The sequence below is a fragment of the Excalfactoria chinensis genome, chromosome 1 (assembly GCF_039878825.1).
Source record: "Excalfactoria chinensis isolate bCotChi1 chromosome 1, bCotChi1.hap2, whole genome shotgun sequence".
NCBI classification, from domain to species: Eukaryota; Metazoa; Chordata; class Aves; order Galliformes; family Phasianidae; genus Excalfactoria; species Excalfactoria chinensis.
Window position 1 is genome coordinate 117,213,003 of NC_092825.1, and position 22,667 is coordinate 117,235,669.

The 22,667-nt window shown below is 42.4% G+C and overlaps 1 protein-coding gene across 3 annotated transcripts in view; it reads right to left on the minus strand.

Annotated features, from left to right (window-relative positions):
• The window catches only part of FRMPD4 (FERM and PDZ domain containing 4), a 289,619-nt gene extending 271,798 nt beyond the window's left edge, over positions 1–17,821 (minus strand). For all 3 annotated transcript variants that reach the window (XM_072340063.1, XM_072340055.1, XM_072340072.1), the window contains exon 1: positions 17,552–17,821. In XM_072340063.1, coding sequence (XP_072196164.1) covers positions 17,552–17,592 — 41 coding nt within the window. In that variant the 5' untranslated portion in view covers positions 17,593–17,821. The remainder of the gene's footprint in view (positions 1–17,551) is intronic.
• Positions 17,822–22,667: the final 4,846 nt, after the last annotated feature.

Sequence of the window (22,667 nt, forward strand, 5' to 3'; positions counted from 1 at the left end):
ACAAAAAGCAGCGCTGCATCAGAAAAAATGGCAGTATCACTAAAAGTTCATATTTGGATGTCTTTCTGGCATAAGAGCCATCCATTTTCAAGCTTAAAACATGTTTTAATCATCTTTTAGTATATTTTTTGTAATTAAACCAGTAAGTTACTGGGGGCGTTGGGTTTTTGTGGTTGTTGATGTGTTAATTAGTATTGACACTGGCACCAAAGAACAAGAGGAAAAGAAAGGGGATAAAAAGCCAACTGCACAGTGGCTTACTCTTCCAGCACAATGCTAGAGCGCACTGGAGCTCTAGTTTGAGAAAACCATAGTAGCCAGTACTTGTATCTTGTATCATTTTGGTAGAAGCTGTCGAAACAATATTTTGATAGCTGTGTTCTTCGGAATCTTTGGAAGATTTCATCTGGCCCTGCTTTAAAATCAAATGGAATTTGTGACCTTCCTCTAATAAAAGCATTTTAGAAAATGTTATCTCCAAGCAGGAAAAGAGCACGAGTACAATAACCTATGCTTTTCTTTGGAATGTATGAGATATATACTGCAAACTGGAAGTAGACCAGAGATAGAGGATAAGGTAAGGAGAGTGGAATCGCATTTAGGCATCTCTGTCCAAGAGCACTTGTTTATTAACGACAGTGTTGGAGGGAAGCTGCAAAAAGCTATCGGTTAGTGGGAGCACTGGCAGTAAGAAGTCCTAGCCCAGTCTCCATTCCCAAGACTGCCTGCACGACTGTGGTAGAAAGAGAGAGAATAAAAACCATGGCTACCCAGGAAAATAGAGTGGAAACAGAGGACTTGCTTTCCTGAGGCAGGCAACCCTACTAATTAGGACTGCTTAACAGTCAAGCCACTGCATTCTTTACAGCTCCATTTTTCATTCCTGTATTCGCACTCACTCTTTCTCCCTGAAACATCCCAATGCCTGGTACTCAATAACAACAGCTGTTAATTCACACATCCAGAGGGGATATGAAACACACAAATCCAAAGAAGGACAAAAATTCTCAAATACCGTTGTTTCTAATGATGCTTTCTACTAGCTACAGCCAAACTGTTTCCCAGATCTGCTCATCGGGGACATCTGGTATTCTGCGTCAGTCAAAATGAACTTGTCTGGAACACTTAATAACATCAGGAATTATGTGCAAATTCTCATATTTAAAGATACTTTCTGTGAGAACAAAGTTACTCGACACTTACGAAGCTTAAGAGGTCACTAACATTTTAGAAACCAAGTTATTCAGCTATTCTACTTTCTAAAGATATTTGCTCAAATGTAAGCAATTCTACACGGCTCATAGGCATCGAAGTCCAGAAATGGTGCTTACAATTTCACATAGATGGCAAATTAACATACACGAAACCACCCAACAGTAGCTCACTTTGACATACCACATAGCAAATGTCCCTAAGTAAGTGGCTTACCTCTTTGCCCTCCATGTGCAGTAACACAACGGAAAGCACAGCAGGGATAGCAGAGAAGCAAGCTCCTACACTGCAGCAAGTGAGGACTTGCTCAAATGCAACACCTGCACACACAGAAAGAAAAGAAAGAAACTGCATCCCTTCAGAAGGCCTCAGGTATGCAGGAATCTCCAGCAAGATACCATTGCCTCCGTCAACCCCTAAATGAGGTCTGGGAAGGGATGGATCCTGGCTCCACTCGTCCCAGTCACTCAGGCACACTGCACACACCTGAGCTCCCCTGGGTTGGCCCTGTCTTCCCACCAGATCCTCAATCACCAGTTGAGGCCATGACTTAGCATTTCTGCTATAGGTACATCTTTAAGATAAAGTCCCCGTCTTTTTACCAGTTCCCAAATTTTGGAATTCATTATCATATAGAAGCTTTTCCTCTCTTGTAGTTTTTATTCTCTAATTCTTTTTTAAAAAGTACCTGAAACTAAACACAACATTCCAGGTGGGAATGGATATCTCCACGGATATTAATTTCTTATTATATAGAAGAATACAAAATAATTCCTAAAAAATACTGGTAAGTCCACATGGGTTGAAGGAAACACTGAATTGAATGTTGTTGGGTTTTTTCCACATTCAGGATAATAGAATGGGTTTTTTCGCAAATGGTTATGAAGCCATAACCTGGCAATATGCTGAAACATTCCTTCAGCCATCTTTACCTGCTTAAGATGAAACCAGTGGAAAAAAAATCATGAAGAGGCAGTTGACAATGTTGGTGCTGTTCCCATCCTAGGGAGCAGACTTCTGGCTAAATCCAGAAGCAAGCTGAGCAGACTGCAGGTGATCCACTCTTCTGTCACCACCAAGTGCCTCTGCAATCAATCAGAAACACTACAGGGACATAAAACAGAGGAAAGCGGACAGGTTTTAAAAGGTAAGGTAAAAGAGGTAAAAAAGTCTTTTTTTTTAATTTATTTTAGTGTGAATAAGTACTTTTAAATATAAATAAACCAGAAAGCCGTGTTTGGAAACAATTCTGCTGTAGAACATCCTGAAATAAGATCCAATACCTAGCTGTAGTAATGTAACATCAAAGGTGGCATTCATTTTCAAAAACAGCACACGAATTGGCATTATTGTTAAGAAGTCAACCTCCATTACTTCACAGATAATCATGACAAACTGACAGTTCTAAAAGGAAAGTAAAATAGAAAAAATAAATGTGACCAGTTATTTTTTTCCTCCAGTAAGCAGGTCATCAAAAGAAAAAGACAGCAAGGTACTCAGAACCCTCAGTAAGTTTGCAGATGACACCAAGTCAGAGGGTAATGTCAATCTGCCTGAGGGTAGGGAGGCCCTTTAGAGGGATCTGGATAAGATGGATCACTGGGCTGAGGTGAATGGGATGAGGTTCAACAGGGCCAAGTGCTGGGTCCTCCACTTAGGCCACAATAACCCCATGCAGTGCTATAGTCTTGGGGCAGAGAGACTGGATGACTGTGAAGAAGAAAGAGACCTGGGGGTGTTGGTCGATGCTCAGCTGAACATGAACCAAAAGTGTACCCAGGTGGCCAAGAGGGCCAGTAGCATCCTGGTCTGAATTAGAAATAGTGTGGCCAGCAGGAGCAGAGAGGTGATCATCCTTCTGTACTCAACACTGTTGAGGCCGCACCTCGAGTATTGTGTTCAGTTTTGGGCTCCTCACTACAAGAAAGACACTGAGGCCCTGGAACATGTCCTGAGAAGGGCAACAAAACTGGTGAGGGGTCTGGAGCACAAGTCTTATGAGGAGTGTCTGAGGGAGCTGGGATTGTTTAGTCTGGAGAGGAGGCTTGGGGAAACCTCATTGCACTCTAAAACTTCCTGAAGGGAGGTTGTGATGAGGAGTTTGACCTCTACTCCCAGGCAACAAACAGGACCCAAGAAAACAGCCACAAGTTCTGCCAGAGGAGGTTTAGATTAGACATAAGGAAAAACTTGTTCTTTCAGAGAGTGGTCAGGCACTGGAATGGTCTGCCCAGGGAGGTGGTGGAGTCACAGTTCCTGTCAGTGTTCAAGAGGCATCTGGATGAGGAGCTACAAGATATGGTTTAGTAGCTTGTGGTAGCAATGGTGATGGGAGGACGTTTGGACTAGATGATCCTGTAGGTCATTTTCAACCTTGTGATTCTATGATTCTATGATTTAACCAGTGGCTCCCTTTGGAAAACCAATTCCCTCATACAGTTTACATCAGAATTCTGTGATCCAATCCAAAAGCAAGTGAGGAAGGGTCAGTGCCTGATTAATGCACTAATAAGATTTCCATTCAGTTGGCCACTATCACTATTACTGTTAGAGCATTTATATTTTCTGTATGTGTTGATAAACATCAAAAAATGCTAAGTCACCACGCATTAAACCTTTCCATAGAGATGAAACAGTACCTCTTCTTCTACTCTAAAGCTGTAGACTTCAACACAACAGGCATGAGTTATGAAGTCCAACTTGCGAACGTAAAAATGTAGCAGACATTTGAGAAGAAGTGTCTACATTTTAAAGAGTCATTGCTACATGTTTTGTAGGAGATATACAATAAGTGTGGGCATGTGTGAGTGCATCAGTGCGTTTACACACTCATACAACTTTACACTCAACTACTTTGTCATAATTAATGCTCATTATTCAGCAAATTCTCCAAATTAGTGGTTAGACTAAGCTTGCCAGCTTGGAGAGCAAATAATGTCATCTGCTAATGTAATGCAAATTTTACATCCCAGATGAAGAATCTGCCAAGCCTGAGAATTGTCACATTCAGAAGTGCTCCATCAGCTGACCCAAAACTGTATAGCACACTTCCTCCCCTCAGTCAACCTGACACAAGTGCTAAACATACCTACAGGAGCTACTGCAGTTCTGTGCCCCAGGAGCTTCCTTGCTTCCACCACTCTAGGTACCAGGGGCCACATGTGGTTGACTACACAAAAACAATCAATACCAGATGAATCCAGACCAATAGATCTTCTTGAAATGGTTTTGGATGGGACTGAAGTTGCACTGTGTATAAGAACTGCTGAGTCAGGACTTGAACCACTGATGGATCACCTGAGGTGAGCACTGAGTCAGCCGTAGAAGCACAGGTGAAGGGAATTCAGCTGTGTGACCAGAAGGGGTGGAACCTGGCTGCATCTCTCCAAGATTCCATTTAATGGCTGACTGCCACTGGGGAAAGGTCTCTTTCTGGAGATCCCTCCCTTTGTGGAGCTTTTCATTGTGAGCCTAAATCTTTGGATATGGGTGAGCATTCCTTCTCTGTTTGTTCCTTTGCTATCTCACTATGATACTCTTTCCAACTGTACTTTGTTGAAAGTACACACTGTTATTTTCTTCATGAATAAAGAAACACTGTATACAGGGTTATTTAGCCTATGCAATGTTCATACAGTTTGGCAAAAGGAACAAAAAAAAAACAACAAACAATTTAATTATGAGTCAGCACCACACTGTCCGCAAAGTCAAAAGTGAGCAAGTGAAGAGGGAATAAAATGACTTCATTTGAAATATAAAGCAGCTACTGTTGCCCTTATTTACCAACCTTATTTAACTTACTTACCTTATTTAACTTATTCAAAGATCAAATGAAAAGAAGAATGAAGTTTCCTTCTCCAACAGCTTGCAAGTCGGCATAGAGTATTCAGTTCATAATGAAAAGGGGGATCTAGCACAACAAAGCTGCTCAGGTGGAAAACTAATTGGGGAGGGGGATATAAAGCAGCAAGCTATACCAGAATCAGAGACAAACTGTTCTGTGCTTTCCACTACATTTAGAGCTGAAAAAAGAATATTTTGAGTGCTGGAGAGAATAAATGTCAGCTGCTATCATTGCAGCTTGATAAACACATGTTAATCTTGTCATATTTTATGCAGCTGAAATCCATTTCAGCCATTTTGAGCTAATGCACAGTGAGATAGGTGTTGTGCGTTTTAATTAGAATGCTGCTCATTGCAGCACCAAGCTATGAACCATTTGAAAAATTAAACTAACGCTGCTTTATCTTGTCCCGTGAAATAAACATTTTAAACATTTAATGTGAGAACAGAATTTCTCCTTTTGAAAAGCGGAACATAACATGAGAAAACAGTATGAACTCCAACATTAATGGCTAACAAACATCAGTGAAAGTACTCCCACAAGCTTGCACTTGTCTCTTTGCTTCAAGGCCACAGAACACTGTGAGGTCAAGCTGTACTCTAGGAAACAAAACCAAAAGCAAATCAACAGCAGTGTATTTTGCCATTAATACAGAGTACTTTTGTTGGGATAAAAATGAAACTTGCACTAACTTCCAGAAAACTGGAAGTTCCTCCCTTAGGCTTTACATAGCAGACTGCCTGCAAGTGCATTAAACAGCTATCACTGCAGGTAGTAAGAATACCCAGACACCACAGACACCTTTATACCGACTGAGGCAAGTATGGAAACACTTTGCAGGGGCACAGAATCTGTCAATTTTCCAGACGACCATTTCCCACTGCTATTACACAACATTTCAACAAGACCTATCATGGTACCTTAATGCCTACTAAGGGCATCAAGAGGAAAGAACAAACAATTTACTGTTTTGCTTTGGAAAAATAAATAAATAAGTTCATTTCTACAATATACTTGGCATCTGGCAATATAAAATTAACACAGAAGGAAGATACTGGAAGTACTCATTCTACTGTTCACATTCTAAGAATTACTTACAAAGTAATATTAGTAATCTGGATACATTGATACCACCACAACCTCTCACTCACATTTTCAGTGATGTAAATACAAGTTGGTAGGTGAACATCACAAAGCATCTTGACAATAGATAAGAGCTGCTGAAGTGTCATATATGTATAACAAATGACAGAAGAAGTGGCAGGAGTTGAAAATTTGCTGCATGTAGACTCCATTATACTTCTCTTTGTGTTAAAAAAGAAATAACCACAGTGTCTGAAGTTGAATTAAAAACTCAGGCTAATTAATACATTCTGTAAAACTTCGATTTCCAGCATAAAAATAAAGAGCATTTGAAAACTCTTCAACTAATTTTTTGTGCTTTCAGAAGCAGTAGCGACGCACTACGGTATATTCTCTAAGTAATGTCCCTTCTCAGTTCAGAAACAGAGCATTCAAAAATGAGACAGCTCATTAGACAGCTTCCAGAACCAGGAAAACTTGTACATGAAAAGCATACAACCACAAGCTTACTGATATGAAGATCATACTGGTATGATCTTCTTCAGCCTGAAGAAGAGGAGGCTCAGGGGAGACCTCATTGCTCTCTATAACTTCCTGAAGGGAGGCTGTAGTGAGCTGGGGGTTGGCCTCTTCTCTCCTGTCATTAGTGATAGGACCAGAGGAAATGGTTTCAAGCCACAGCAGGAAAGATTCAGGCTGGACATTAGGAAGTATTACTTCTCAGAAAGGGTGGTCAGGCACTGGAATGGACTGCCCAGGGAGGTGGAGGAGTCACCGACCCTGGGGATATTCAAGGAACGATTAGATGTTGTGTTGAGGGACATGGTTTAGTGGGAGCTATTGGTAATAGGTGAACAGTTGGACTGGATGTTCTTTTAGGTCTTTTCCAACCTTGGTGATTCTATGATTCTGTGATTCTATGAGATACTTGCTGGTCAGTGAAAAACAAATAAATTATTTAACTAAACAACATGTCTCTAATTTGTCTTGGACAGTTAGTTCATCTCCTCCAATAAACAACTGGACAACTGCTTTGCACTCCTGCTTATTAAAATAGTTCACAGTGCTAAGAAAGCCTGGAATCCTTCCTAGGTACACTGGGATGTGCAAGGTGCTTGAAAGCCAAATTTAGCATTTTAAGAACACTTGTTTTTGCAGGTGTCTAGGAAAAGCCACATTACTCAGAGGCAGCCTAACAGTCTCCAAAGGAAAGAGAGGGTGGAAAGGGGAAAGCCAGAGGAACCAGGAAAGATCTGTTAAACTTCAGGGGAGCTGAAGCAGCTTCTTCCCATCCCATCCATCTCCTCCAGGTTGTCTGCCTCTCAGGTGTGGGGTTTTCACCAAACCTCCCCACAGGCAACCAGAATGGGAGTCTTTTTCTCCATAACCTCCTGCAGCAGCTCCTACCACCATACCACAGCTCTCATACAACCAACTCACAATGTAGCAAAGCTCACCAGAGAAGTCCTGCTTTACTTCCCCTCCTGCCATTGTGCTCCCTGATGCCACATCCTCTAATCACTTCCTCCAGTCGAGCATAAATACCAGCAGGAAAAGAATCATATCAAAACCAGTGTTCTTCTGGCTTTATTCCCTCGAGTTACTCACCACAGTATAAGATTCATCTAAAGGATTATAGAGAATAAGAAAAAAGAAGGGAAAAATGCCTAAGATGGAAGAGATCAGACCTCACAGTCTCATGAGGCCTTCTAGCATTGGTTCATTGGTTGTTAGGCCAGGTTAACCACACGAAGGAAGTGCACTCCAAAGTGCAGTACTTCAAAGTGCCCGGACCTACTCTTAACTCTTCCCCACATTCACAGCTCCTCCATATGCTTTCTGGTTTTCAGGGGCTTTGGGTTGATTGTCTTCTTCTGTGTATGTACAAGTGGTTTTGGTTGGGTTTTTTTAAGCCACAGTAAAACACATTCTCCAATTACTATAAATTTTGCAGTAAAGTTATCTGCATTTGGGGGAAAAAAGTGAAGTCACAGTCCGCAGCAAGGGCGGATAAGGCTCATCCTGAGAGAGAATACCTTTCTAGTCACTGTGTTTCCAAATGTAGCCAGAGCACAGGAAAACAGGGACCTCCTTATTTCACCTTTCAAGTAACTTAGATCCCACAGAGAACACTAGATCCAAGAGGTGATGAATCAAACAAAAAAAAAAAAACAAAACAAAACAAAACAAAAAAAAAAAAAAAACAAAAAAAACCAAACAACAAGTTTTCTGTTTTAACACTGAAGCAAAATCTTCCTTTTCTTCTCCCATTGCAGTCACACAAATTACAACACACCAATTAATTCAGGCAGCATTATGGAGCAAATAAACTCCTACATAGACAACAATGAATGTTCATCTTCACATAAAGATCAGCCAGTCTGGAACAATTACTTCAGTACACTCACAACAAATAAGCCTTCCTTCAATACAGCAATCATTAACTTTCCTTCTTCACTTTCTTCCATCTTCAGTCCTCTGCCACTCCTCCCCTATTACACACTCCAGCCCCTATTCACACTGCCCTCAGAGAAGAGTTGTGAAGTACAGAACATTCCCCATGTGCAGTTCCTTTCCGTCCCTCCTGACTCTGTGCCCTGGCAGAGGAAAATGTGCCCCTCGTAACCATTACAGGCAGCACACAATGCAGAATGCAAACTGAAAATCTAGGCAGGTAGCCAGCTTAGTGAGAAAGCTGTCTGCTTCTTTCTCCTAGGAAAAGAAAAATACAAGTATATGTTCAAAGATAAAAACAAATTTTTTTGGGTTAAGATCATCTGAGGTTTTCAGCCCATTAAAAATAAATAAATAAATAAATAAAATGCAGATACCTTTAAAGCGAGACTGCTCAATAACTTAACCTCAGTCAAAACACTTATGAGCGAATGTTGATCACTTCTGCCTGAATACGTAAACTGCACTTGGACTTGATTAGTCACATCGCATGCTTGCTGCTGAGCAAACAGCCCCATCTTGCTAAAGTAGATGAGGCATTAAAAGTACTGCTAGTAACTTCTTGGGAGAATAAAGGCAAGCAAAGACAAATCTGAACTTAAGCACCACTTGGGCTTCTGCACAACTGTCACCTCCCCTCTCTTGTGTCCATGTTGTAATACAGATGCTTCAAGAAAGCCAAGCTTGTAACAGTCTACTTCACAGCAGGTCTAAGTCATTGCTATTGTTCAGGCTTTCAGGTGGATGTGACACATCCTGGCACTAGCAATTTTGCAGATACAGACCATTTCCAGATTTCTCCTCAGTTCTCTGCTGCTCTATTCCAATCCAACACGGAGTTCAAGTGAAATAACACACCTCAGATTTCTAACACATGCCTGATTTATTCTACATTGTTGGTGCAACCACTAGTGCTTCAAGGAACATTTACAGCCACAGTACAATGGGCATTTTGCTCTCAAAAATACAAGTCCTGCCAAATCTACAGCAAACTAATCACAAATTCAAGATTAAAAACAAACAGTAAAATGGCAAAATCTAGTCCACCCCTCTGCCATAATGACCAAAAACCCACCAATACAAAAAGCATATCTACAAAATCAAATTCTCAAGAACACTAGAGAGACTTCCTTGGATTTTCTGGTTATTAATGAAAATCACCAAGCAGTTTCCATCAAAAACACATAGACACTTATTGTATTTATTGATATATTAAAAAAGTCCTAATTCCAGTCACCCCAGGTTTCTTTTCCTTTAGAGTTTCAAAATGTTCAATCAGAACCTAAAAACTACTGAGAATGAGAAGATCAGAAAAGAATTCACTCTCAAAACTTTGGCATACAAACATCCCCTCTCTCTTCACCATCTCTTTTTCTCCTCTGTATAAATCTCCTTTTTACCAAGGATTGCCAAAATCCTGAAAGATATCTTTTCTAACTCCCTAAACTAAAGAAAACCACAACAACAGGCAATTCCCCTCACACTAACTTCACAATAATTAAAATGAAATCTTGCGCTGTAGCCCCTGATCATAGTAATAACATTAAAGAAGAAAAATCAAGAATTTCATATGAAGTCACAGTCTTAAAACAGTTGTAAAAACAGCCAAGTCCGATCAGCAATCATTTTCATAAGGCAAGTTATTTTGGTCCAAGCAATATATCTCACAAAGGACTTTTCTTAGAGATACTCATCAGCTTTTAATCACATCTCCTATTTCAAACCACCAGCAAAAGATTATTTAATAGGATGGACCTTTGCATCACCCTCCACCGTGCCCATTCTTCAGAACGTTCTCTCCCACTTAGAACTACTTTCTTTTTTCCTGAACCACTTTGCTGCTTGAAACTGATGAAAATAATTTCCTGGTTTTGTAATACTCAACCTATGAAATGTAATTTTCATAGGTTCCACACTAAAGGAATACTGGTAGAGTTGGAACAAGCTAGATCCCAATTCAGCCAGGAGGCAGTTTTAAGTCCTGGAGTAATTTACTTTTCCCAGTTCCAATGTATTTTCATACACGTACAAATTTTAGGCATTGCTGAATACACTAAGATTTGAGCATGCAATTCATTATTAAAATTTATACTGCTGGTACTGCTGTTTATTTCATTTCAAGTCAATGGGATAATTATCAGAAACAGTCTCACAGATTCCTTTCAAAGCCTCCATATAACATACCTTCAAAACCTGTACAATCTTTTGAGTTCAAAATGACCTCCAAGGAACATCAGAAAACTTTATCATTACTCATGATCATAAAAAGCAGCCTTAAGTAGAGTTTCATATTATCAGAAGCCCCTCTTATTCAAGGTATGCCTCTAATATTTTAAACCCTGATATCTTCCAAGCACCAGAAGTTTCCATCCTACATTACAATCTAATAGGGTATATGCAAGCAATTTTGAAAATGAATAATTTTATGTACATCTGGATGGTCTCATCACTTTTACAAGAGATGCTTGAGCATGACACTGGGAACTAAAATCACTTTTCTCTTCTTCACATTCAATTTCTTGCATCCTTCCCAGACGATGGTTTATTTTATAAGAGGTCTTAGTTCCAGCACGATTTTACTTCACCCCATCACTCAGATACCCAGCTGCAAAACACTGACATAACATGAAAATGCTGTCAAGAATAGCAAAAGATCCCTTCTCCGCCATATTACCAGTACAGCTGAGAACATGCATTATCCCCTCATTATTTCAGGTTAACAGTTTGTATTTTCTACAAACAGCTTGATAGATTTCCATAATGACCTAGAATGTTATAAAATATGGAAAGATACCCTCATTTTACATTTCTGTAACCGTTAGGAATATCCAGAATTTCCCACATAAACCTTTCAACTGACAACAAAATAAGACTTCTAAAAATCACGGAGAATTTCATGAGCTCCTGCACCTGGGACATAGCAGCCCCAACTATCAGTACAAGTTGGAAGACAAAAGGACTGAGTGCAGCCCTGCCAAAAAGACCTGGGGGTGGATGAGAAGCTGGACATGAGCCAGCAATGTGCCCTCACAGCCCAGAAAGCCAACCGTATTCTGGGCTGCGTGAAAAGAAGTGTGACCAGCAGGATGAGGGAGGTGATCCTTCCCCACTATGCTCTGCACTGGTGAGGCCTTTCCTGGAGTACAGAGGAGGGCCACAAAAATGACCCAAGGTGAGTAACACTTCGCCTGTGAGGACAGGCTGAGAGAGCTGGGGCTGCTGAGCACAGAGAAGAAAAGGCTCTGGGGAGACCTGAGAGCAGCCTTCAAGTATCTAAAGAGGGGCTACAAGAAAGAAGGGGACAGATTCTTTAGCAGGGTTTGTGGTGACAGAACAATGGAAAACAGCTTCATAGTAAAAGAGGGGAGATTTAGATTGGATATAAGGAAAAGGTATTTTACAGTAATGGAGGTAAGGTTCTGGCACAGTCACCCAGAGAAACTGTGGGTGTCCCATTCCTGAAGGCATTCAAAACCAAGTTGGATAGGGCTCCGAGCAGCCTGAGCTGGTGGGGAGCAGCCCTGACCAAGAGGATTGGAAATGGAAGACAACTTAAACGTCATCCAATTCAAACCATTCTAAGATTCTGTACAACTTCTTAAACCATATAAGAATACCAGTGATCAGATTGGCTTAGCACACATACAACAACATTAGTTTCCTTTATGATCACAACCAGTTCTATCTCCACATTTCCGTTTCAACCCTGTCACTAAGGGGCTGACACCAGAGAACAAAGATCTCAAAAATTCTACTGTGCATACTATGACTGTCCTTAAATCAGAGCACTTCTGAGTTTTCAATCCACCCTCTTCAGTAATTAATAGGGAAAGAAGATGAATAAATATATTACTTGTAGACTTTGGATTTCCAATTTTTTTTCTTTCTCAAATAATTCAAGAGAAAAGGTTGCTTCGTGTCACATTCTTTAAGCACTGCATCTAAGCAAACGGTATTTAGAGAACATACATATTTAGAAGAGTTGCATCATCATTCACTGGCAACTTGACAAGTTTACAGCAGTCCATAACATAAGGAGTGTTTTTAATAAATCTCTGAACTGCTGAAGCTGTTATACCACAACATATTACTAACACCATAGACACTAAAGCACATATCTTTATTATGCGTCAGCTAACAAAATGGAAGAATAATAAAATATAAGGTGAAGCTTTTAAATTAATATGAATAGACAAATGTTTCACTAAATGTAGCATAGAAAGAAAGGTTAAATGAATTTATGGTTATTTGAATTATCATCCAATATAATAAAATCCTTTTTAGGATTAAATTACCTCCTTTGAGTATAAAAAAAAAGATAATCACAGGCTTTCTTACTGACACATCCTTTTGTAAATACTGAAAGTAACTTACAAGCTATGATATTGCCATTCCAAAGAGCACTGATAAAAGTATTCCAATAATAGTACGCTATCGCTTCAGTAACTTACGTACACTTCTAAGTGTGTCTCCCTTAAGGTGATTTTATAAACACCACAGCAAACCAGCACCACGATAAGGAAACTCATGAGCAAAGAAAGACAATATACTGACAAACAGAAGACAAACACCCTGAAATCTTCTAATATTGCTTTGAAAAAAAGTCAAATAACAAACAGACCTACTAATCATGGAATCTAAAACCTGGGAGACATATCTGTTCTTGGCCACATACAAACAACTAGACCACAAAGTCAAGCAATCTGGTTCCCTATAAAAGCAGGGCCTCACACCCACAGCCTACAAACACACCTTCTGGCTACATAGATTTTTAGGAGCAGACCTTTCACCCCAGCTTGATAAGACAGCTAAAGACAGGAGGCCTATGGAGAACAGGAGGTGAGAGTCAGACTGCAGAGGCTACAAAACTAGACAAAAAAGCTTAAGACTGAGACTCACACTTTTGTATAGACTCGATTTCACTTTTATAAGCAGTGAAGACCCAAAAGCACAACTGTTTGAGAAGGCAGCAAGTCAGTCTAGATGGCTAGCTACACAAAAACATGCACAAAGAAAAGAAAATGAAAATAATACTTACCCACCTCAATGAAAAACACCCTTGGGAGGGGTTCCTATTTCAACCTCATGGGAAAGAAGAGGTATTTGGGTGCTCACTGATAAGACCTTGCTAGAGTTTAGGGTTGCTCGGTTGTTAAGCAGATCCGACAGGAATATGGCTACTCACAGGCAGTTTTTATGGAATAAATTGAAGCAACCCAACCATAGCAACAGTAACGCAAAACCTGAGATCCAGTTACATTAAATTTACCTAACACACATCACAGATTAGCATTACTGTTAAGGACATCCCCAACCTGGATGGTCACTATCCCCACTCATGAGGGTGGTATCCAGACAGATCCGTGAAAGTTTTATGTCTTGTTGTGAAAGTTCTGAATTTGAATCTTTGTGGACATCACCAGAAGAGCTACTGCTGATTTTCTAACTAAATATTCCATGAGCACAGGCTTTAAACTTTTGCCAGCACCTGTTCACTGTTCCAACCTATTGTTTCATGGTTCATCTGTCCCATATAGACTAGATGCTTGAGACTGTGCCCTTTGCCAGGTTTACCTAGGTCTGAAAATGTTCCCTTTCACATTGGGCAGGGCAGCAGCATTCCTCCACTCCTCATAGCTGCAGTATAAAAACAAAGATCACCACTCCATATTTACACTCTTTTTACTCCTTCCCCCAGCAGCTGCTAAAAGCAATTAAGAGAGAACACTGGGCAAGGCAGACTCCTGATCCAACCTAATCCAGCAATTTTTGTGTGCACTTTATCTATCCTACTAATCCTCCTTTCTGAATTACAGATGCTACCACACCGGACATACTTATGTAGCCCACACTACAAAAACATTCACCTGCCTCGTCCAGCTGCACGAGATCCATTAAGACTTGGCAATCATTTTCTATATGTGGATGTTCATTAGAACAGCAGGTTTTTACAACTCTTTCCAGAGAATGGCCCTACAAGATTTGTACCAAAACAGTTATTACCAAAGATTCACTAGATCAGTGAAGAACTCTGTGCAAGAGTTTTCAAAAGCAAGCTTCCTGTCCACAGAAGGGTGGTTGGAGCTCAATGACCTCTTCCAACCTAAGCCATTCTTTAAGTCGAATTTCTGAAAAGGGGATGGAAGAGAAGGCATGCCAACAAAAGTGCAATCAGTATTTCTAAACAATACTTTTGTTTTCAATGTCATGATGGACATCTCCAATCTTTACAAATCAATAGAAACTTCACCGTGAACATCTTTATTAGATGCATGCTATACAACGTGACAGACCCATAAAGGCAAGGAGATAACAGGGAAAACCCCCTCCTCCTAAAGGCATACACATATAAGCTACTGCCAACTGAAGATTATGCCCATCATAAAACCAATCTGGCTCCTCTACATTTCTGCACACCTCCATTTTCCAAACTATGCACACATCCTTCCACAACAACCATGGATGAGTGCTGAAGGAGCTGCAGAAATGAGGGCCTCTAAAAGACCACAGGTACCAGGCAGAAAACTGCACAGAGAATTAAAACACAACAAACTAATGCTCTGACAAATCTTCAACCTGGCAGGCATTATTTAAGAGTTCATGCTCCATCTTAGGATTATTCTAGATAAGAGCTCTTACACACAAAGTGATCAAGGAGAAAATAAAATTCTCACCATGTGTATTACAATTACACTACAGCATTAAGAAGCATCCCCTTGCAGCAGCCATGCATAATAGACTTGCCCGTGCCACTGCCTGCAGAATCAAGGCCACCGGTTTCAACACTAAGAGTTGATCTGCAACCTCAAATGAGAAGATCTGAATGCACAGCAAAACAGAAAGAAGACTGAAAGCCTTGAAAATGTTCAGTACAAACCAAGTCTGAAACAACTTTCCATAGGTACTCTGTCTGAAGATCACCCTCTCAGTTAAATACTGTTTGTTGTATGAGAGCTTTCTTCCAGAAAGGCCTTTCTTCCAACAGCTGAGGGAGAGCTGGTGCTTTCAATGCAGACGCACCAAGGGATTACAAATGGGATTTACATTGAAGTCTACCTGCTCCACAAAGCTCTTGTGAAACTGGAACAGATAACTAGCTGTTACCTAGGAAACTGCAAGTAAAGTAAAGTCCTGTGTAAACTATTAGGTTGTTTAACAACCAGAAAATTAGAAACAAAAAGAGTAGCTTGGTACAGAAATCATTTACTGCGAACCACAAGCAAACTTGATCTGAGCGCTTCGTATGCTCAGTTCCAATGAAGCTGGACACAAGCTTTGAAACCTGTGGTTTCATTTCAGAAGAACCTTCAGGTCCTCCTGTAGAAATGCCGTGATCTTCCTGTAATTACCTAAACACAAACCTTAGTGTTGACAGAGTTCATGCCGTCAGGCATGCAGGAAGCTACAGCCTTTGTACACCAACAAAGACCAAGTCCTACCACGTGTACAAAAACTGCCAGGTACCTGGCTTAGTAACATCTCCGAGCGGCATATCCCTTTCTTTCCCTTTGACTTAACTCAAGCATGACAACTATGAAACATGAAGATCCATGAGCTTCTCTAAAATAACGCTTACAAACAAATACAAGAGCTCGAGCAATTCAATTACCTAATAATAAATACCCCACTACATGCCCTGCTCCTTGTCTGCTCTCACGTATTTTTCCTTCCTTCAAGTTTGCACTGTAGTTATAGCTCTGGCAGTATCGGCTGGGAGCACGAACGCCATGCAGGATGCCAGTGTTCCAGCCTCCACCTCATGTCAGATGGCTCGGAGCAGGGCGAGACGATGATGTGCTTGAACGAGAACAGCTGCTCTGCCCTGGCAGGGCCAAGAACAGAGCTGTAATCACAGCCAGGTGCAGCGGAGGGAACTGGGGAATAACAGCTCTGTTTGTACCTGTGGCATTCGGTGACTTCCAGCCATGCAATATTTGTTTTTAAGGACCATCCATCACTGTGACACTCTCCCACCTGAGCGGCACCGGAGCAAGCGGCAGCCTTGCCTTCCCTCAGCAAGGCCCTTCCTTTTGCGTAACACCCGCTTTCATTCTGTGCCTCTCAAACAGCAAGGGCCGTGGTAACTATGGTGTACCAACACAAAATCATAAGAATTCAGAGCACTCCCGGTTACCGCGATCAAAGCTAAATCCTTTAGGAAGATTATCCACACCAAAACCCTGAAAAAATCCCCACAGCTCGAGCACTTCTATACCGCGTCTCCCAGGTGAAGCGTGGTTTCCCATTACTGAGGAGAGCCACCTCCAATACCCCTAACTAGAGAGGAACGGGCTAATGGGGCTGTGCTCCTTCACCCGTCTGCGCAGCCTGGGGCCTGGCAACTCGCTGCCAGCGCAACAGTACACACACAGACCGCAACCCCGAGGCCGCTCAATGAAGATCTATCTATTCGAAAGTACACGTATGCTCTCACCAAGCACCGGCACGAAGCACATGCCCTGCGCGCAGGGGATCACTCGCGCCCCAGCATACACCGTGCGAAAAAGAGGGGCAGCGCTCATCATCTGCCGATGATTTCACCGCTTCTCTAAAAATATCGCCGTGGAGGAGCCGGCGCGCCCGGAGCCGCGCTCAGCGCAGAGTTGTGGCCAAGCGAACTAGGGGGCCACAGCACAACACGGCACGACGCGCCCCGTCTCTCCCTGCCCACCCTTCGGCCAGGCGCTGCCCCTTTCCCCCCGGGCTCGCTCCCTGCCCGGCTCCCACCGCCGCACTCCGCGCTCCCAACAGTTCTGGCCGCCCCTTCACGGCGGCGCTCCCAGGCGAGCACCGCTCTCTCCCTCCCGCCCGCCCGCGGAGGGCGATGACCCGTCCCGCACGGAGCGGTCCCGGCAGGCGCCCCCTGCCCGAGCCGCCCCCCTCGCCCCGCTGCCAGGGAAGTTGCGCTCCTCTCACCGGCGGTCCCCCGCCCTCCCGAGCCCCGGTACGGACACCTACCCGGAGAGCTTCCCAAGCTTCACAAAGCTAAACACATCCATCCATGCGGCCGGCTGCTCCGCCCGTCGCTCACTCGCTCACTCCAGCAGCGGCGGCGGCAGCTCCATGTCGGGAGAAGGTTGCGTCCAGCGGCGGCAACAGCCCTCACACAGGCAGCAGCCGGCGGCGGCAGAGGCTGCTACCCCCCTCCGGCGGGGAGCTGGGCTTGCAGCATCTCGCAGGAGCGGCGTTCAGCCGCACGCAGCCCTCCTCCTCCTTCTCCTCCTCCTCCGCCCCCCCGCTCCCCGCCTGCCCGGCCCCCTCCTCGGGTAACTCGAGACACTGGGGCTGCGTGGCCGGAGGGTCGCCGTCAGCTCGGGCCCCCGCCGCCTCTGTGTTACGGCTCACGAGGAGAACGGCAAGGGGTGCGGAGGGGGGGTCCGCAAGGCGGAGGGTGGGGAAGAGGGAGTTTCTCTTCGCGCCGCTCCCGTGGGGGAGCGGAGGGCGCAGGCGGCCGCGGCCCGGGCGAGCGCCGCCCGCTGGCTGCTGCTGGAGGCGGCGCTGCGGCCGCGGGAGCGGGCCGGGCCCCGGGGCCTCGCTGCCCGTCGCCCCGGAACTCCTTAGCTAGCGCACACAGTCCCTTCGCTTCCCTCGGGGCCAGGTTGCACGCTTGATGGAGAAAGGACGATCGGACCTGAGGAGCAGGAGAAGGCTCCGCGGCAGACGAGGGAAAGCACCTGCCAAGAAGCTGGGAGTGCTCCTCCGAAAGCAGAAACTGTGGAAAGCAGACTGTTCTCTTTGCTCCGGTGAACCGCCCTGAGTGACCACAACATTCCGTGCTACCTTCCAGGGTGGGGAAGGGCCCGCTGGACCCCTGCGCTGTGTGTCAAGGATGGGCACTGACCGGCAACAGGGCACACATCCATCTTCCCGGCTGGCACTGTGGTAGGCAGTGAGCAGCCTGTGACTGACCTCTGTCTCTAAAGACATCTGGAGTCACAGAATCACAGGACTATAGGAGTTGAAAGGGACTTCTGGAGATCACCTGGTCCAAGCCCTTGCTAAAGCAGGTTTCCTACAGCAGGGGATCCTCCTGGTCCTGCCAGAAACACATCCAGCAGCATAAACAGCCTTCACCTTGTATTTTGTAGGTGAACTGTATGTCCTGATGCATGAGCAACATACACTGCTTTATGCTTTTGCCCTGTATCAGGCTTACAAATAGGATCTTGAGTTAGTTAGCTTTCCATGAGCTTCCTTTGAATGAGCAAGATAGGAGCGTGGTGAAATTCAAACTTATATTTGTGCAGTTCTACAGCACAGTGCACAGGAATGCATTTTCTACCAGTTCAGTCTTTGTGTCTTTGCTAAATAGGCTGATAAACCCTTTGCTTCCTGCTTGTGCATTATTTCTTCCTTTTTTGTGGGCCTGTGCCTGTGCTGTCCCTCCAGCCCAGACATGAGCAGAGTGCCAAACAAGTAGGCTCTAGCAGCCAGGTGAAAAACAATGCTTTTTTTTTTTTTTTTAATATTAAAACTTGTATTGATAGGAGAGCAAAAAGAACAGGCAGTACGAACACTCACTGTGAACTGCGTCTCAAACTATTCTTTAAAACAATAACAAGAGAGGATGATTGATCATCTATTTACACTGAGAGAACATTGAGCCACCAGCTGCCCAACACTCACTGGCCTACCATAGGCCTAAATGGTTTGGGCTTATTCAGAAACGCCTTATGAAGTGTTTCATGTTACTACATGAAAATATTTACATGGTTCTCCCATGGAACTATATTTATTTATTGTTATGCCATATTTTTTTTAGAAAGTGAAGTCCTTGTGCCTGTCATTCACACTGCTGTGTTGACTGGTAAAAGTTATGAGGATAACAGAGTCTCATCTGGTTAGAAACTGGTTTATTTATAAAAACTGTCATTTATTTAGAGACCGAGGAGACAGGCCGAGATCTTACAAAGCTAACTGTAGTTTATATACCATATATAAAATTAAGCACATATGTCCTGAATCAAACAAGACCCCAATCCTGAGTAGTTGTTGCTCCAATATTTCTCCCATATAGGTGCCTTAAAGCACAACGGTGAGAGCCAGAGAAATGAAAGAGGAGTTAAGTGGTCTCTAGAACAACTGTGGTTTCTAGGTCTGTTGGTGAGAAGGCAAATGTGGTCCTAGGATGTAAAGACGCATAGAAAAGCAGAAAGCTGATCAGAAATGCCATACTCAGCTCCTTCAAGCAGTATGCTTGAGAACAGAGGAAGGCAGGTGCAGAAGAATGCTAAAAGAGACTTAAAGGTAATGATGAGTCTGTCTTATGAGAAGAGGCTGAAAGAGCTTAGCTTAGCAAAATGAAGACAAAAAGCTGAAAAGATTGCAGTTTATGGATATCTCCATATGGTAAGCATAGAGTATGTACCCAAAGATGATAGGGCTTTACGATAAGTCATTAACATTTAAGAGAAATTACCTTTCTTTCTCATCCCAAAGAGTTAGATGAAATATTGCTAAGTTAATAACAACTTCTATATTTTTGTTTTCCTAGGCAGAAGTTATTGCAACAGTAGAACTTTTCTGAAATGGCTGTGGAGACACTTTTGGAATAGCTGACATTCTGGGCTTCTGTTAAGAGCAGTATCATGGGACATATAATTCTGAGATGTGCAGGCATTCAACATGGAATAGGAGGCTGTGGTATCAGTGTGCATAATTCCATTTATGGCTCTTCGGGTACCAGCGTCACAGTAAGAGGATATGAAACCACATCTCAGCTGTAGGAAAAGGATAACATTTGCAAGCTGGAGGGCTCTAATTCATAAATAAATATATGTAGTTTGGACTGGCTTTGGAGCCTTCACCTGCACATTGATATCACGTTCTAGTATTATATCTTCATTTGTAGAAATATCAACAAGATAGTGCAGAAGACAACAGTGAACTCACAGTGAGACCCAACTCTTGCATGTATGCTTTAACTTACTACTATGGGATTCTTCTCAGCAGTTCCTTAAATTTAGGGATCAAACACTAGCGACTCACACCTTACACTTATGGTGGACAGGCAGCTATCACTCCTGTGCATCTCCTTCTAGCAAAAGGGATATAAATTGCCTTTTGCAGGTGCATTATTTTCTCAGTCAGTTCCAATGAGATCCTGGCACCCCAGATGCCTATCTTTGACTAAAGGCTTGTCTCCTCAATGACTAAAGTTATGCGAGATAAAAAACATTTGAAGGTGACAAAGGTACATGTAAATGCTGAATAAGAACAGACAGCCAAAGACAGAAAAACAACATCTATTTAGCATCTCAGTAACAAACCATAATTGAACATGAAATTCCTAATCTTAAACCAGGAATCTGACATCAATTCCTGGCTGAAATCTTAGCTGGCTTTTTTTAGAGCAGAACAGCAAATACCTCCTTCTGAGGATGTTTTGTTACTATGTACTATTATAATTGTATTGCTCTTACCCAGCCTAATTTAATCAGGACACTTAATACTAATGTTTTGTGTAATCGTAACTATCCTACTGTAGATGGTAGGCCAGAAAAAGCCTTAATTTCATAAAGCATGTCACATCTGCATATTATGCTTTTCCACAGGAGTCTTTTCCTCGCTGCTGCTTGTTCTGAAGGAAGTCTCAGACATACGCAATGAACATGGGAATGTTACATGATCTTAACTTACTAATAACTTAAAACCTATTAAATCACTCTAAGGACTAAACTTTTTTAACAACCTGAGTTGCTTTTGTCCTAGGGAAAGTGCTATGAAGATGGAATGTAAATATCTTTATGAATGGCATGAACATATGTGCCTTTATGTGCTCACAGGTTTTAGGATTTTTCATTTTTCCTTTTGAGGCACTGAATGCTCACCAGAAGAACATGCTTTGAACTTTCCTAGGGATTGCACTGCACAAACGTTCAGCCCTGCGGCTGCACCAGTAATACCTGTTCTATTATTTACAGGATGAGTACTCTGTGATTGTAGGTAATTTAAATGAAGCCAGGTAGAATCCTGTTCCAAAGATATTTGTGAAACCTCTGGAAATGGCTGTAGTTTTTCTTTTAGTAATTCTGGAGATCTTACAAGTTCTTTCCTTTCACCTAAGTTACCAATTTAATTCTATAGCTTTTTTTCCTCTAAGGCTGGTCAAGATTGTTTTTTAATGATTTGAAATCTTAGAAAAGATACTTAACCATGCTGCATTTCAAGGCCATAAAGGGCTTAAATTCATCAAGTTGGAATGTCGTTCTACCTCCTGAGATAACAGCTGAAGGTTCAATGATGTTTCTGCAGTTCTTCATGGTATTGCTCACATCCAGATGTTGTACATGCGTAGAGGAGCATGATGATAAAATCTGTTGAGTAGTGGGTTGTTGATGTGTAGCTGGCAATCGGAAGGTTTGAAGAAAGCTATTATTTTGGCACTGTAGTCAGGTACTTACAGAACATTATTTGGAGAGGTGACTGTTTATGACTGTGTCATGTCCTGTTCTGCAGTACTCTTGGGCTAGTTGTATTTTAAACCATTAAATTCCTTTTTCAGCCTTGAATCTTCAAAGCCTACATCTTTTCTAGAATGCACTTCTTTAGTGATTACTGTACATTTACAGATCCCTATGAAATATAGTAACACTTACAGATATTCTGTCCCCATTTATGTGTTACTGAGAAATCCCTCTGCTCACCTTGAATCTATACACGCATCACTTTTTGCCCTTTCACTGAGTGGAGATTTGTCAGGCACATGCTTATTTTTTATTGACCTGTGCAGTGCATTAAACACTACATATTTTTGATGTTGCCATATAATTTAGTGAGGCAGATATGACATGTCACATACAAATGCAAAGTTAAATCACAGATGGTTGGAAATGGATATAAGAGCAGACAAGATTTTCTAGCTTGTGAGTTAAGAATGAATAAATCCAAAAGCCTAAAGGATACTTCAAGCTTTTGCATGGAACAAAGTAAGTGCAAATCTTAGAACTGGGGCAACAATTCTGCTGAAGCCGTGCACACATAATCAAACATATCTAGGCGGGCTCATTGAAAAGATAGTTAACAATGACTACTGGTTGCTGTCATGAATGGAAAACTCCTACAGCACGTTAAA